This window comes from Melampsora larici-populina (genome assembly GCF_000204055.1).
Source record: "Melampsora larici-populina 98AG31 unplaced genomic scaffold MELLAscaffold_79, whole genome shotgun sequence".
NCBI classification, from domain to species: Eukaryota; Fungi; Basidiomycota; class Pucciniomycetes; order Pucciniales; family Melampsoraceae; genus Melampsora; species Melampsora laricis-populina.
In genome coordinates this window covers 237,454-251,078 of record NW_006768843.1, presented here as the reverse complement: position 1 = coordinate 251,078, position 13,625 = coordinate 237,454, and the positions used below count along the sequence as shown (strand labels likewise).

The following is a 13,625-nucleotide window of genomic DNA, read 5'->3' as shown; positions in this document are numbered from 1 at the left end:
TAAGACCATGAGCAAAAATAAGGTGTATAACGGTAGTAAAAAGTGAGATGACTCACCAAGAATTGGGAAAGAGTTGAAAGAATTCAAGTCGGCGTAAAACTGTGAGATTGACGCGTCAAACACGGTCATCATCCGGGAATACCAAACGATAAGGTGGAAACATCAAATGACATTGCCCATGAAATCATAGGTTGGCGATATGTCTCGAACGAGATATGAGCGACGGAAAATATGACTGGTAATGTAGCTAGACTCATGATCAATGATGATTGAACAGGATTGAACATGAGGGAATTCTTTGTGAACAAAAACAATTTCAAAACAACGCACCAAATATCAAAGTGGTTGCAAGATCCTTCAGACGACTCCCAGGTGACATTTCTTTTGAATACTTTTGATTTGGAGGGAGCGGATGATGAATCCTAACACGACCATGAGATCACTTGAGTCTTGGTCATGTGTTACTTCAAAAACTGGCAATCATGTCTGTTTCTTTGCTTTAATCTACTAAATGTACATTGATTTTATGTCTGAGCTGCTTTATGCTCGTCTTCTGGAGCTCTGTTTGCGTTGGTACAAAAACAAGCTTTGTGATCTTTTTTATCTTTGTCTTTTTTATTCATTTGATCATATATATATATTCTTTTCGGTTCAGTATCTACAATTTTCCCCGGAGGCCACTGAAATCTGATCCTGGCTTGGTAGTATGAATACTTACTTTCACCGTTTACTCCACACATCTTTACCTTAGCTTCTCTTCTTGATCAAGCACGAGTACATTTAGTATATTATTATACCTTTATCAATTTACTGGTAAGTCAAACTAAAGCCCTCTAACTGGCTTGCCTCCTTCAAGTTCCTAGCGAGTCATAAACCTGTGTGAGTTCAATGTTTATCCAAATTTGGTCGAGCAATAGAAAATTGGTGCCCGCCTAGAATGATTAAACGGGCTTCCGAGGAGCCTTTGCCATGTTGAAGAAGTGGTATCATGGGAGAGCTTGAAATGTGAAGGAAAAACACAACTTGACTACTCTGTCTTTATATTCAGTTCTCATGTGAACCCTATGATACGCACTTTATCGAACATTTGAGGAGACAAGAGTGACGCATTCTATCTTGCCATCGATTTCTCTGTCATGGCCCCACGTCTTCATGCGAGAAGATACCTTTGATCATTGTGCAACTATATGTAGACGTGCTGAAATGCAATCAATTTTTTGCTGGGTCAATCAAGATCAGCGTTAATGCAGTATATCCTCCTGGCAAGATTTGAGGGACAATTTCTTGATGTATGAGGTTCAAATACCCGAGACCAGTTCATCTTCCTGGTTTGTTGATTGTTTGAATATAACATTTTTTCCTCGATTGGAATTGATTGTTTAGGGCATGACCAACTTGAGGAAATGTGGTAGAAGTCTGTTGGAAAGTTAGAATTGGCGATATCCGCATTTATAGTTTTCAAAGGCGTGAAAGACTGCCCAAGAAGTTGTGTAAAGTCAAAGTACAGCTATCATGCTATGTAGCGAAATGTGAAGATTGATGACATCATGATTTGGTTGGTGTGGTAGTACCGGTGATGTTTTGGTGTGCGTACAGGCTAGGGCGTAAAACTGACGACTCTTTCTCCTGACCACTTTACCTCTTTACCATCCTCAGCTCTTCATCAATCGATCGATCGATTTAGCTTTGATTATCATCATCATCAATTCATAACGGAAACATTATCAACTCAACTCAACATGTCCGAATTGAATGAACAACGTTTTGAGATTCATTCTAACTTGTCAATGTGAGTTATCCATCCCATTTCATTCAACTTTCCTCTGTCTTAATCTCTCATCCTCAGCACATCTGACTCACTTATGCCATTTTATCCTTCACAGGTACATTTCTGACCAAGCTTATACCTTGGTACCTGCATCCAATTCAAATCAACCGTCTTTGGTGATCTCGCGTCCAACTAAGTAAAACAACGAACTCAGTCAATCCACCTGTCTTTTCTGGTGCTAATCACTTGTTTACCCCTAAAAGTGAAGTCAGTCTTGGCCCTGTTGGCCCTCCTGCAAGAGCCGATCGAAGCGTCAATTCTATCGCTGGTTTCCTAGGCATAATCTCTCTTATCAAGTCGGACTACCTCGTCCTCGTCAAATCTGCTCGTAAAGTTTGTCCGATTTATTCATCATGTTTTTTGCTTCTCACTACTATCGCAGGATTAAATTGAGCTCATCTGTGTTTCCCAAAACCGATGTGATCTTTCTTTCAGGTGACTACTCTCTTCAAGACAGCCGTATACACTCCTACAGCCTTTGCCGTCTACCCGATCTCTGTCGAAACCAATGCCAATCTATTAGAAAATTCGGACGAGAGATACCTTCTATCAGTCCTCAAAGCTCATCTCGATAATGCCGTTGGCAAGATGTTCTTTACCTACAACAACAAACTCGATCCACAGGACCCACCTCCCTGGGATATCACCAACTCATTACAACGACAAACATCAGCTCAGAAGTCACCTGAGACATCTGAGATGCCACTTTGGAAGAAGGCTGATGAACGATTCTTTTGGAATCGGCATCTCCAGACCCGACTTATCAATCTGGCCAGCAAGCCAGAAGGACAACCGGTTAGAAAATCGTCTAGTAGATTCAGTGACAAAATGTGAATCCTTGTACTCACCATTCACCTACCTTTATATTTTAGTATCATCGATACATCCTTCCAGTAATTTTTGGCTGTAAGTAAGAACGTGTCCAACTCGAGGTTCCAGAGACACCATAGGATTGTCCATCTGACTGATTTATATGGATATTCTCACAATCATAACTCAAGTCTTTGAATTCAAGCTAGCCACCATCAATGGGCAGAAGTTTACATTCGGGATTATCTCTAGAAGATCCAGACACCGGGCGGGAACTCGTTATTTCAGTCGAGGGATTAACCTCGACGGAGAGGTTTCTAATTTCAACGAGTCGGAAATGATATTTGCTACCACCCCATCCTCCGTTAAGCCAAACAAAGCTATGATCAAAGCTAGCTATGTACAGACCAGAGGCAGTGTCCCGGTCTTTTGGACCGAGATCAACAATCTACGATACAGGCCCGATTTGAAAGTCATGGAAATTCCTCAAACAGTGCGTATCTCTCTTCGATCTCTCTCCAGAGTGAACAAGTTTCCAATTTCCAAGCGTTTTACTAACCCTCGCCGCATCAAATCATTAGCAAGAGTCTTTGCGCAAACACTTTGAAAAACAGGTGGAAATATACGGAGACCAGTACATTGTCAACTTGGTCAACTCCTCAGGATACGAGAAAGCGGTAAAAGAAGCTTATGAAAGAGGTGTACATGCCCTTGGGAATCCGAAGTGAGTAATCATTTCAGGAATTTAGTCATTCCATGATGATATATCTGGCAGTGTTGCTAAATAACTGTTGATCCGTGAATTCGAAGAGTTCATTATACCTACTTTGACTTTCATCACGAGTGTAAAGGCTTGAGGTTTGACAGAGTGCAGCTCTTGATCGATCGGCTACAAGATGAACTGGTTCAACAAGGTTATTATTATTTAGATGAATCGTCCTCTCCTTTACCTCTCAAAGAGCAAACGTCGGTCGTACGCTCCAACTGTATGGATTGGTGAGCACACACTTCCCCCTCCGATATTCGAACTCAGCTGTGGTCTCCTGACCCAGCTCATTTTGCACACAACAGTCTTGATCGAACAGGCGTTGTGCAATCTGCGCTGGCTAAATGGGTACTGACTGCGCAGTTAAAACAGGCTGGTATCCTCAACCAACGCGAAGTTTTGGATTCTCATCCTGAGTTCATGTCTCTGTTCCGTCATTGTGAGCTGCAAACTGCCTCTCTCCCTTTCACCCTCACTTTTAAAACCTTCTTTTTCAATTATTAGTGTGGGCGGACAACGCGGATGCTGTCTCAAATGCCTATTCTGGTACAGGCGCGTTGAAAACAGACTACACTCGCTACGGAGTCAGATCAAAACAAGGCGCGCTCAATGATGGAATAAATAGTGTCATGCGATACATCAAAAACAATTTTCTAGACGGTCCAAGGCAAGACTCATACGACCTGTTTACTGGAGCCTGGTCGCCTTTGACCAACACGAGCGGAAGTCTTCGGAAGAGTAATTCAGGTGTCGCCAAAAAAGTACTGGGAGAAGGTTACAACACATTTCAGCAAACAGTATGCCCACCTTTCTCTTGGACATGTTCTATTCGGCTGACTCGTCCGTCATATCTTCCATGCAGGTCTTCTTTGCATTCATCTTATCACTTCTAGTATTCTTGTCTGCAACCTTCACTGAGAGTACGTGTCATTGGAGTGGTGCGATGTTATGGCCTATACATCTTGTCTGATGAAATTGTTACATTGACCAGATCGCTCATTCAAAATCTCGCTGATGTCAATAATCGTTGGAGGAGGCTGTTCCGCTTTCATTTTAGCTAATGGGGTTGCATATGTCAACGGGCCTAAGTTGATTTCACGAAAGGACATTATAGCTTATAGCGGTCCGGGGCATGAAAGTTCTCGAAGAGGACGTGGTTGGGGACTCGTGCACGAGAGTGGTTTGGGTAAGGACGACGTAGAGGGAAAGAAAAGATTAGATTGATACGGTTCATCTTTTCTTACAAATCAAAGTTTGGATGTTGGTCTTTGTCTTTATTACTATTTCGGTGGCTTCGGTATTTTTATTGCGCTTGCGCCATTCACTTTAAATCCTCTTTGGAACTTAAAACATCTTGGGTAGGTATAACTTGGACCCCGGAAGAGTCAAGTTTGTAGAATTTATACTGATAAACTTTATTATCAGTGAACTTATGTTTTCTATTCTATTCTCAAGCTATAGATTGTCTTCTTTCTGATTCATTCATAATCATGTTTTGTGTGCATTGGAAGGTTTGATTTATGTTGAAGAGAAGCTGACAAGCTTATCCATCAAGTTGAGTCGAGTAGCTTTGGCACTTTAATATATGGTGTGGAGGTGCGTCACAGTTCAAGAGTTGAGATAGTCCAGGTCGACAGGTGACAACAGTTTGAGCAATAAGCTGTGTTCACAAAGGCTTGGCCCTAAAAGAGAAAAATAATGACTTCACCTGCGAGGTTCAATACTGAATGGCAAGCAGTAAGATCATATTGACATCTGGTACTAAGATCAACAAACTCATGGCAGGGATGCTTCCTTGGCTGAATTCTTTAGGATGTGATTCATTTATATATGTTACCTCATTTTTGATGTTGATATTATCAATTGAGGTTGAGGGACAAGAGTTTCCATGAACAGGCCTGATAGCGGCCCACCGCCTTTTCTAGGTTTTGTTTATCCTTTTCGCCCCTTTGGTCCTACCTTGCGATGAACTGTAGGAGATTCTGGACTTTGTCCTGTTTCCTCACCTCCCACAAGAAATCAACCTGAATGATCTAATGTTCCCTTCCTCTATCTCACTGTTAAGTGAGTATATCATCTTGGTTATCCAAAGCGCTTCACAACAGCCTCAAACTGCCCAGCGTGGGTTACGAACATCTGTTCAATGAAAGGTAATGAAAATATTGGATAACTCTACACAACTGCTAGTTTATGCTTATACAGACCCAAAAGTACAGAGTTCATGTGACACATACCCTTTGAAGTTACATGATATCAGATCCATCTGGACTATGTATGGAATAAGATAAGAATACACAACAAGAACGATAAAAAACGCTACTACACTTCATTCCTCCATTGAAAGATTTAACCATACCAGAAAAAGCTAGGCGTGATGTTTTTGGTCATTCAACAAATCCTTCAAGCTCTTAGATCCACCAACTTCACTGTCAATTGTCGACTCATTAGAAGGTGTCCATCGGCGTCCTGTTGTGATACATGTTAGGAATCATCGAAAGCCTAGAGGCATTGAGGTAATTATTTTACTGACTGTATAAAGTGGCACACCATCTGGATGAGGATGGAATGACCCAAGCTGCTTGCAGTTGACAATCGTCTGTAACCCAGGTGGGTCTGTAAGCCTAAACACACCCACACTGCACACGAAAGAAGTACAGGTATCAGATAAAGTGTAGACCAAGACGTGGTATGATAGGCATGAATACATACGCTGGGTGTTGTTTTGGGCTGCAAACGATGGCCACTGCTTCGGGTAACATTAATTGGTATGATGCATGGGTATGTAGATCAAGCGACGACATGAAACAAGTTTGAGTGGGATGTGTATGAATCTAGAAAAGCAAAGTTGTCGATAAATACGAGATATTCTCACTAGTCAGATTAGACATTACGTTGAAAGCTGGCTAAAGACTCACCCAACCAAGTGTCGATAAATTTCGTGAGTTTTGAAAGCGAAAAACTTCGTCTTCATCAGTTGTGGCGCAAGTGTCGGCAGTGGAGATTTGTTTGGGTATCAACAAAGTCGTAATGGTCAAAAGATGATTGCTCTATAATCATAATTTTCATTAATTACACAAATGAGTGCGTATATACTAAGATATCCAAGACTTACCAAAGTTCCAAGTAACAAGCCACAAAGCTCAACCCCCCGATCAGTTTCGGGCATCGAAGTAGCGACGAATACGTCTACAACTTCTTCGGGGCAGATCATTCGACGGAGTTGAGGTGTGATAGCCAAAGGCTGAGATCGTGGTAGATTGGTGATTGAAGATCTAGAATATAAGTACGCCATCAGATGACTTGGATAAGATGGGGAACAGCATGAAGACTGCTCTGTTGAAACTAGTATGAACTCGAACCTACGGTTTAGTCACGTCACCATTGATGAACGCTGGAGATCCTTGTGATGGAATGATGGGCCGTGAGGGCTGCCGATCAAGGTACTGGGACTCTGTGGGAAGAACATCCAATGTCGATTGACGGGTTTTTGAGTGCCGGAACGGGACGCTTGTAGGTTTTTGAGACGTATTAGACGTGACAGGTCGAACACGATAAGATTCGGCTTGGCTAACAGGCATGGTAGATGGATAAAGTTGCGTAGACGATGTGCGAGAATGAAGATGTAGCAAGTGTGTATCATTGACATGGGCCGAACGCGATGGAGATAAAGCTTTACGGGAAGCCCGTTTGGCAAGCTTCTCATTGCTAGCCTGATTGTCAGTCGGCCGTATCTTGGTGGCAAATGCTTTGTGCGAGGAATCTTGTGAGGAAACGGGTGTAGGCCAGCGCCATGTAGAGGGGTCTCCGAGCGATAGCTTCCTAGGTCGTGGACACGAGTCCTGCTTCAGTGGTTTACCAGAGCTGCACCCAGCGGTATCGGCACTTGGGGAAGATAGAGGAAACTGTGAAGTCATGGAAGTGTGAGATTTGTTCTGCGTCGAGGGAGTCCAGGATAGGCGACGGGTCAGGGGAGCCTTGAAGAGGTGTTTGAATTTTCCATTACTTTGAGGTAAATATCTACCTTGGGTATTAGGAGGCTTTGAAGACGTAGGTATGTTACTGTCGGAGGCACGATAGACAAGTTCAGTGGATGCGGTAAATCGGCCAGGTAAATCATAAAGTCGGGGTGCGGGAGGAGAATATACCATGGTGCGCGGAGGATTGGTGGAGAGATCATAGGGGACATGCGATAGGGCAGCAGCAGAATGGGGTCGATTACCACTAGAGATTAGTTGGTTGATGCATTGGTACGCAGCTTCATCGGAGTAAATGTTCCGGGAGGAGGGGTCGGGATTGATAGGTCGCTTGCTTTCGCAGCCTGGGTCAAGATGTGGCACCTGAGGAGAAGGTCGAGGTCGATGATGGTATCTGCCTGAGGTGAATTATGACGGAGACAAAGGTTCAGCAATGAGGGTCCAAAAGTTTGATGGTTGCGCAAGGCAAGGGTCAAAATGAACATATAGAAAACATGCGGACCTAGTCGATGAGGGCATGCAGGGATTGTTGGTGATCTGGGCATTTGGAGGCAAAAGCACACTCATCCGCTCCCCTTGTCCGTTCCCGAGTTCGACAGGCCAGGTGAGGTCACATTTTTGAAACGATGGCTTATTGGCGCATTCAGTCTCCTCATTATTACCCATGCTATTGCCCTTCATCAGACGTCTTGGTTTGAGTTTCGCACTTGATTTGACATGAGTATTGTACTTGTCAGGTGAAGGTTGATCAACAAGCTCCCAGTCCGCAGAGGCTTGGTGACTCCCAGTGCCAGAGTCGGCAGGTTCAGAGGGCTGCGGATCAGGGTGATCTAGCAGAGTCCATTTTTGAATGACTTTATCAGACCGGTATTTAGATTTTCTCTCCTCGCTGGCACGTGGTACGGAAATTTTACGGAGAAGGTTCGTTTGACGAGATGAGGACGAGGATGAGCTCGAGACGTGCGAAGGTTGATTTGTCCTGAGATCATCTTGGGCAGGCAAGACGCTGGTAAGCACAGGGATTGACTTGTCTAGGTGCTAAGAACGGAGGTTGCAAGTTAATGTGTGAATTTATAAGTTGTACTGGAAGCAAATGGAGGTTATCAGACCACGTACTTGTGAGTACCTCTCAGTAAGTTTCGCTTTCAGTGGCGCCAGATGCTCCAAGTACTTACGCCCATCCTGATGGCGGTGTCGTAATTCGGTCACAAAATGAGCGTCATAATCATCGAATTAGAAAAACAAGCGTGCTCACAGCCTGGATCTGACCTTTATGGTCGGGTGGAAGAAGGCGATAGTCTCGATGTTGGGAGGGTAATTCATCGAGGACGATTCTGACAAAATCGCGGATTGTCAAGGAAATCAGGAGGCATACGGTCACACACGATCAAGAAACACTCACCTAGCACCTCGAACGAGGTATACAAAAGCCAACTCAATTTGATTTTGAGCCTCACATGCTTGTGCTCTGTTGAGGGTTAAGGAGACATATATCACAAAGTAAGTAACAATAACGCCATCAGTTGAGCAGATCAAAGTAAAGATTTCAAGGAAGCAGACTGAACTGATGATAAAGTTTTTTGGCGCTTTGGACATAGGCTTTGATAGGCAAGTTTGGGTCGAAAGGTACCTTTGCCAATTCAGCTAGCTCACTGATCGACTTAGGAGGGTGATCAACCAAGATGTAATTTGACTCCAATGACATCGCGAAGCAGAGACAAGAAATTGATGGTCATGAATAAGTGATGGTGGAGATAGACGCGATAGCCGAGATATTCTCATTGGTTAAGGTATTGTGGCGGTACAAGCTTCTTAGGAGAGACAAAGGATTTGAAACTTGCCCTTGTGAAGTTGAGTTCATGTTTTCAAAACAGATACAGATCTCCGGACATCATATTTACATACATCCTGTATACAGCTAAATACCACCCCCTTCTAGGAGTGGGTCCGGCCCTGCAGCTTCAGAGCCGAGTCAGACCCGGCCTCGGCCACGACACCCCCAAGGATGTTGCCAAGCAACACCGGGCAGGCCCCGGCTGAGGGCAGCCCTTTTTAAGCCTGTTCAAGAGCTTAGGACAGCTGCTTCATGACATCAATTTTTCAGCATTAAAGCTCTTTAAAACCCTCCAACCGGGGTTTCAGGGGTGAGTGCTACTCTACTTGGTTACCAGAAACCAAGTCCAAGGCACTCCACGTGAGTACCAATGGTAGCAAAAACCAAATGAGTGAAGTACCCAATCAGTTTTTGCGCAAACTCGTGCTCAAGCCACAGGCACTGATCTTGAACCTGCCTAGAAGCAGCACTGCCACAGTTACTTTACTGTTTACAGTGAAGTAATTTTTTTCAGTATAAGTATTGAGATACTTAGTCACAGCCCCCAATCATGAGTCACTGGCAGGCCAGTGCAACCCACTGACATCAACAAATTATCAGAAATGTATGAAATGGATATCAAACAATTATCAGCCATTTATTGAAAAGTTGGTGGGCAGGTGCTGGGATACCACCAAAATTGAGATGATGTCATATGACATCATAAAACTGTACAAAACTGCTCCTGTATTTCCCCACCAAGAATAGTGGCTCTCAAACCTGACCCGCTTTTCAAAAAACCCAGTTGACCCAGTTGTTTTTTGGCAGTAAGTTTGTGTATCAAGTTGACATTTGTTGACAGCTCCCAGCCAAAAATTCAACTGGGGCAACCGGGTTTTTTGAAACTGGGTCAGGTTTGAGAGCCACTAATATATAGTCTATCAACGGTCATCACGTAAATTGACTGAGTTATTGAGGTTTGAAAAAAAAATCACAGACAAAAAATACTACTTCTGCACTATACATAAGCCATGAATCATGAATATTGTTCAAGTTTACAAGTATACATACACATAAAAATTGATATTCTTTTCCGAAACATGTGTCTCCACATTTTTCTTTCCTACAGTCTTCCTGTATGAGCAGTATTTCTATATGTAATTGTGGACTTTACACAGGCAGTCAAATTTTTCATTGATTCATTGATTGCGGGAAGAATATGGCAAAGTTTATTGCAGGAACCTTTGGTAAATCCCGTTTGCATGTATATCAATCAATTGGAGCACAATTTTTGGTCATGTCTTGTCAATTTGCCTGAAGGGCAAAGAATTGCAGAAAATCAATCTTCCACACACAATCAGGAATTACATATGGAGAAACTGCTCATATAGGAAGACTGCAGGGGAGAAAGATGTGGAGACACATGTTGCGGAAAAGAATATCAAACTTTCTGTGTATGTATATTTATAAACATGGAAGATATTCAGGAATCATGTGTTGCGTATACACAGTGCCCGTGGAGAAGGCCCCCGACGTTGGGGGCCCAAAGCTCTTGGCAAGTTTGTTGCATTTGTGTCATTTTTGTGGCCCAAATGTGTACAATTATCAACAAAGGGGAAAGATTGGAAGAATATTGGTTACACTGAACTTCATCCGTCTGAGTCAAGCCTCAGACAGACTAGGAGAAGCACGGCCCTGAACACTCAGTATTAACCACTGAACACTCATCTTTCCCTGCTGAATGCTCAGTGTTCCTCACTGAACACCTGGAAGCTGCCTATGAACTATCCTGGCCTCAAGAAAAGTTAGTGACCATTGCCCATTAGGATGCCAGTGGGGACTTTTAAGTTTGTGCCCTTTCCATGTTGGAGAGCCAGCCCACACATCCGGACACACCTGCGGGGTCAGATCCTGTCAGATCAGATGAGTGGTCAACCATTGGGTAACTCCTCCTATGTATGTAAGGAGTACATAAATTCATAATGTCAGTTCATGGTATGTGATCCAACTTGACTCTTGACTTCTTCTCATTCTCATCATCACTGTTGGATTGGTATTTGATAGCAGTATACTAATCCTTGTCACTTTTCAATAATTTCTTGGTAGATTGGTATCAATATAATTTCTTAAATATGTGAAAATCAATTTTGATTTTTATTCACAAAAATCAATTACAAACCCAATTCCACATCAAATCCCACTCTCAATCCAATCCAACATATCTCAACTTTTCTCAAAATCTCATCAAAATACTGATCCACTTTTCAAATCAGCATGAACTCAAATCCATCACCACCTGAGCCAAATTCTCTGATTGGTCGCCCGCTTCTTGAAGGATGGTCAATCCTTCTCTCTCTATCTATGTAGATATATTTTGAACCCATTCTTCCATCACTCTGATATTAGGATGTTGAAGAAAAAGCAAAAAGTTGACCAATCTCACCTACCTGGCTTGTTGCTACCGCAATCTGACTATGTATCTCTTTCTTTTATTCCCCAGAGGATCTGCAATGCAATATCTCTATTTGACCAATCAAACTGCTACCCTCTCATACTCTTTTTCACCTCAGTCAAGAATCATGGATTCAGTCTACATCAGTCCAGCATCAATCTCAATCGCTCAACTTTCAAAGTCAAATCATATCAATTTTGGTGGCTTGCTGGTTATGCACATCAAAACTCTTTTGAACTACAACTTTGTATGCTGGACACATGTTTCAAAATCCCTAGTTAATAACGGCGGTGTCCAAGAAAATGAGCGCCAAAAAAGACGTCTCAAAGCAGCAAAAAAGACTAACGGCTCAGATTCAAGTGGTGGACCTTCCCTCAGACTTGGTCTCAATTTTGCGGATCTCAATGCTGTAAGGCCACTTGATATGACCAAAATCTATCATTTGGTATGCCAGATGCAAGCGGTTAGTCTTTGTTTCATCTTGCATTGATTGAAACTAAATCTAACATCTCACCTTGCAGTTAATGTTATTTACACTTTAGCAACTTGTAGCCCTCAAATCTATACAAACTCCCTCACCTCATCCATTTGTCAAAAGTTTTGAGGCAAGTCATCAGAGGTCATACCTGCAGGATCAAATCAATTGACAATTTATGAAAGTGGTTCTACCAATGGTGAGCCGTCAGGTGTCTTCCCTTGGGAGAAGCCTAGCTTGTTTGTGTAAGCCTTTTTTCATCCAGTATGATTGTGTTTGCGATTTCCATACAGGTGTAGATGTGTACACACAAGTTTACAATTCCTGAACTGAACCTCACAAACTGATGGCTTGTGTGGTCATTTCAGGCGCAATGTAATGGCCAGAAACAAATATCTTGAACATATTGGCAAAGTAACGGTTTCACATGAACTTGGACCAGAAAAAGGCACAATCGAATTCAAGCCAGGTACAACCTTTGGCGGTGAAGGATTGCGAAAAAGGGTTGAGATCCAAGTTATGAATGATGATGGTGAAGTACAAGCAACTGTGGTTGCCAAATGGGATAGCGGATTAGTTCAGTCAGACACAGATGAGTGGGTGTTTGAAGCCAATCCAATGCCTGAGTTTCCATTGGATTATTATGGCTTTAGTCAATTTGCAATCAAATTGAACAAGATCACCGAAGATTTGAGACCTGAATCAAGATTGGCACCAACAGACTCAAGGTTAAGACCTGATCAACTTCTGATAGAAGAGGGGAAGATTGACAAAGCTGCAGCCGTGAGATTAAAAAATGACAATGGGTTAGACGGAGGAAGGCAGACCATGTACTGGTTTGGTTTGAATAGTTTCCGGGATCTGAAGATTGGATTTATAAGGTCTGTGTTTTATCCTTGGTTATAGATGAACGTTCAAAGACTGTTGGTTGACCAATACTCTTTCTGTTGTGGTTTTCATTGGTTTTACTTTAGGGTGGTTATTTTGAGAACATTGAGAAAACAAAACCTGAATGAAAAGAGTCAGATCTCTTTTGAGGTTCCCTCAGGAGATGTTCCTAAAACACTAAAATCCTGAATTCAAACCCTTGGATAGAAAGTAACTTGGTCTTAGTACCAGGTCTTATCAACAATTTGATATTCCTCATCAAATAGTTTCTTCCTTCCTTATCTGTAACCTGTTGTTCTTGAGTCTTTTCATATGAAGAATTATGTGTATGATCAGTTTTTTTTGTGCGTGTGCTCATGATTACAATGTGACTAGCACATTGAGCGGCGGCCGCCGCTACCAAAGTCTCACATCAATGATACCAAGCTGATGTTACAATCTCCTCTCAGACCTTTGGGCAGGGAATTCACATCGATCTCAGTTTATAAAACCTAACACTCATGAGATTTTCATTGCATGATATCATCACATCATGTTACATGATTAACCCTGCTCCTAATCTCAAAGACCACACGAACCTAAGGGTGGTCCGAACACCATGTTGCTCTCAATATTTCAT

At 42.6% G+C, this 13,625-nt stretch overlaps 3 protein-coding genes across 3 annotated transcripts; 2 read left to right on the top strand and 1 right to left on the bottom strand.

Moving 5' to 3' along the window:
* Nucleotides 1-1,678: 1,678 nt before the first annotated feature.
* Nucleotides 1,679-4,930, top strand: MELLADRAFT_79596 (uncharacterized protein; the record flags this gene model as incomplete). Its single annotated transcript, XM_007417812.1, has 12 exons — nucleotides 1,679-1,789; nucleotides 1,884-1,964; nucleotides 2,032-2,161; nucleotides 2,264-2,623; nucleotides 2,701-2,734; nucleotides 2,830-3,131; nucleotides 3,253-3,362; nucleotides 3,506-3,634; nucleotides 3,710-3,843; nucleotides 3,909-4,201; nucleotides 4,267-4,324; nucleotides 4,396-4,930. 12 exons carry the CDS (start codon nucleotides 1,740-1,742, stop codon nucleotides 4,626-4,628), a joined length of 1,914 nt encoding a protein of 637 aa, XP_007417874.1.
* Nucleotides 4,931-5,550: 620 nt separating this feature from the next.
* MELLADRAFT_73504 (uncharacterized protein) lies at nucleotides 5,551-6,170 on the bottom strand (the record flags this gene model as incomplete). Its single annotated transcript, XM_007417811.1, has 3 exons — nucleotides 5,551-5,870; nucleotides 5,935-6,040; nucleotides 6,114-6,170. 3 exons carry the CDS (start codon nucleotides 6,161-6,163, stop codon nucleotides 5,805-5,807), a joined length of 222 nt encoding a protein of 73 aa, XP_007417873.1.
* Nucleotides 6,171-12,496: 6,326 nt separating this feature from the next.
* On the top strand, nucleotides 12,497-13,134 carry MELLADRAFT_113195 (uncharacterized protein; the record flags this gene model as incomplete). The annotated part of the gene is made up of 3 exons (XM_007417829.1): nucleotides 12,497-12,901; nucleotides 12,970-12,999; nucleotides 13,093-13,134. 3 exons carry the CDS (start codon nucleotides 12,497-12,499, stop codon nucleotides 13,132-13,134), a joined length of 477 nt encoding a protein of 158 aa, XP_007417891.1.
* Between the last annotated feature and the right edge of the window lie 491 nt (nucleotides 13,135-13,625).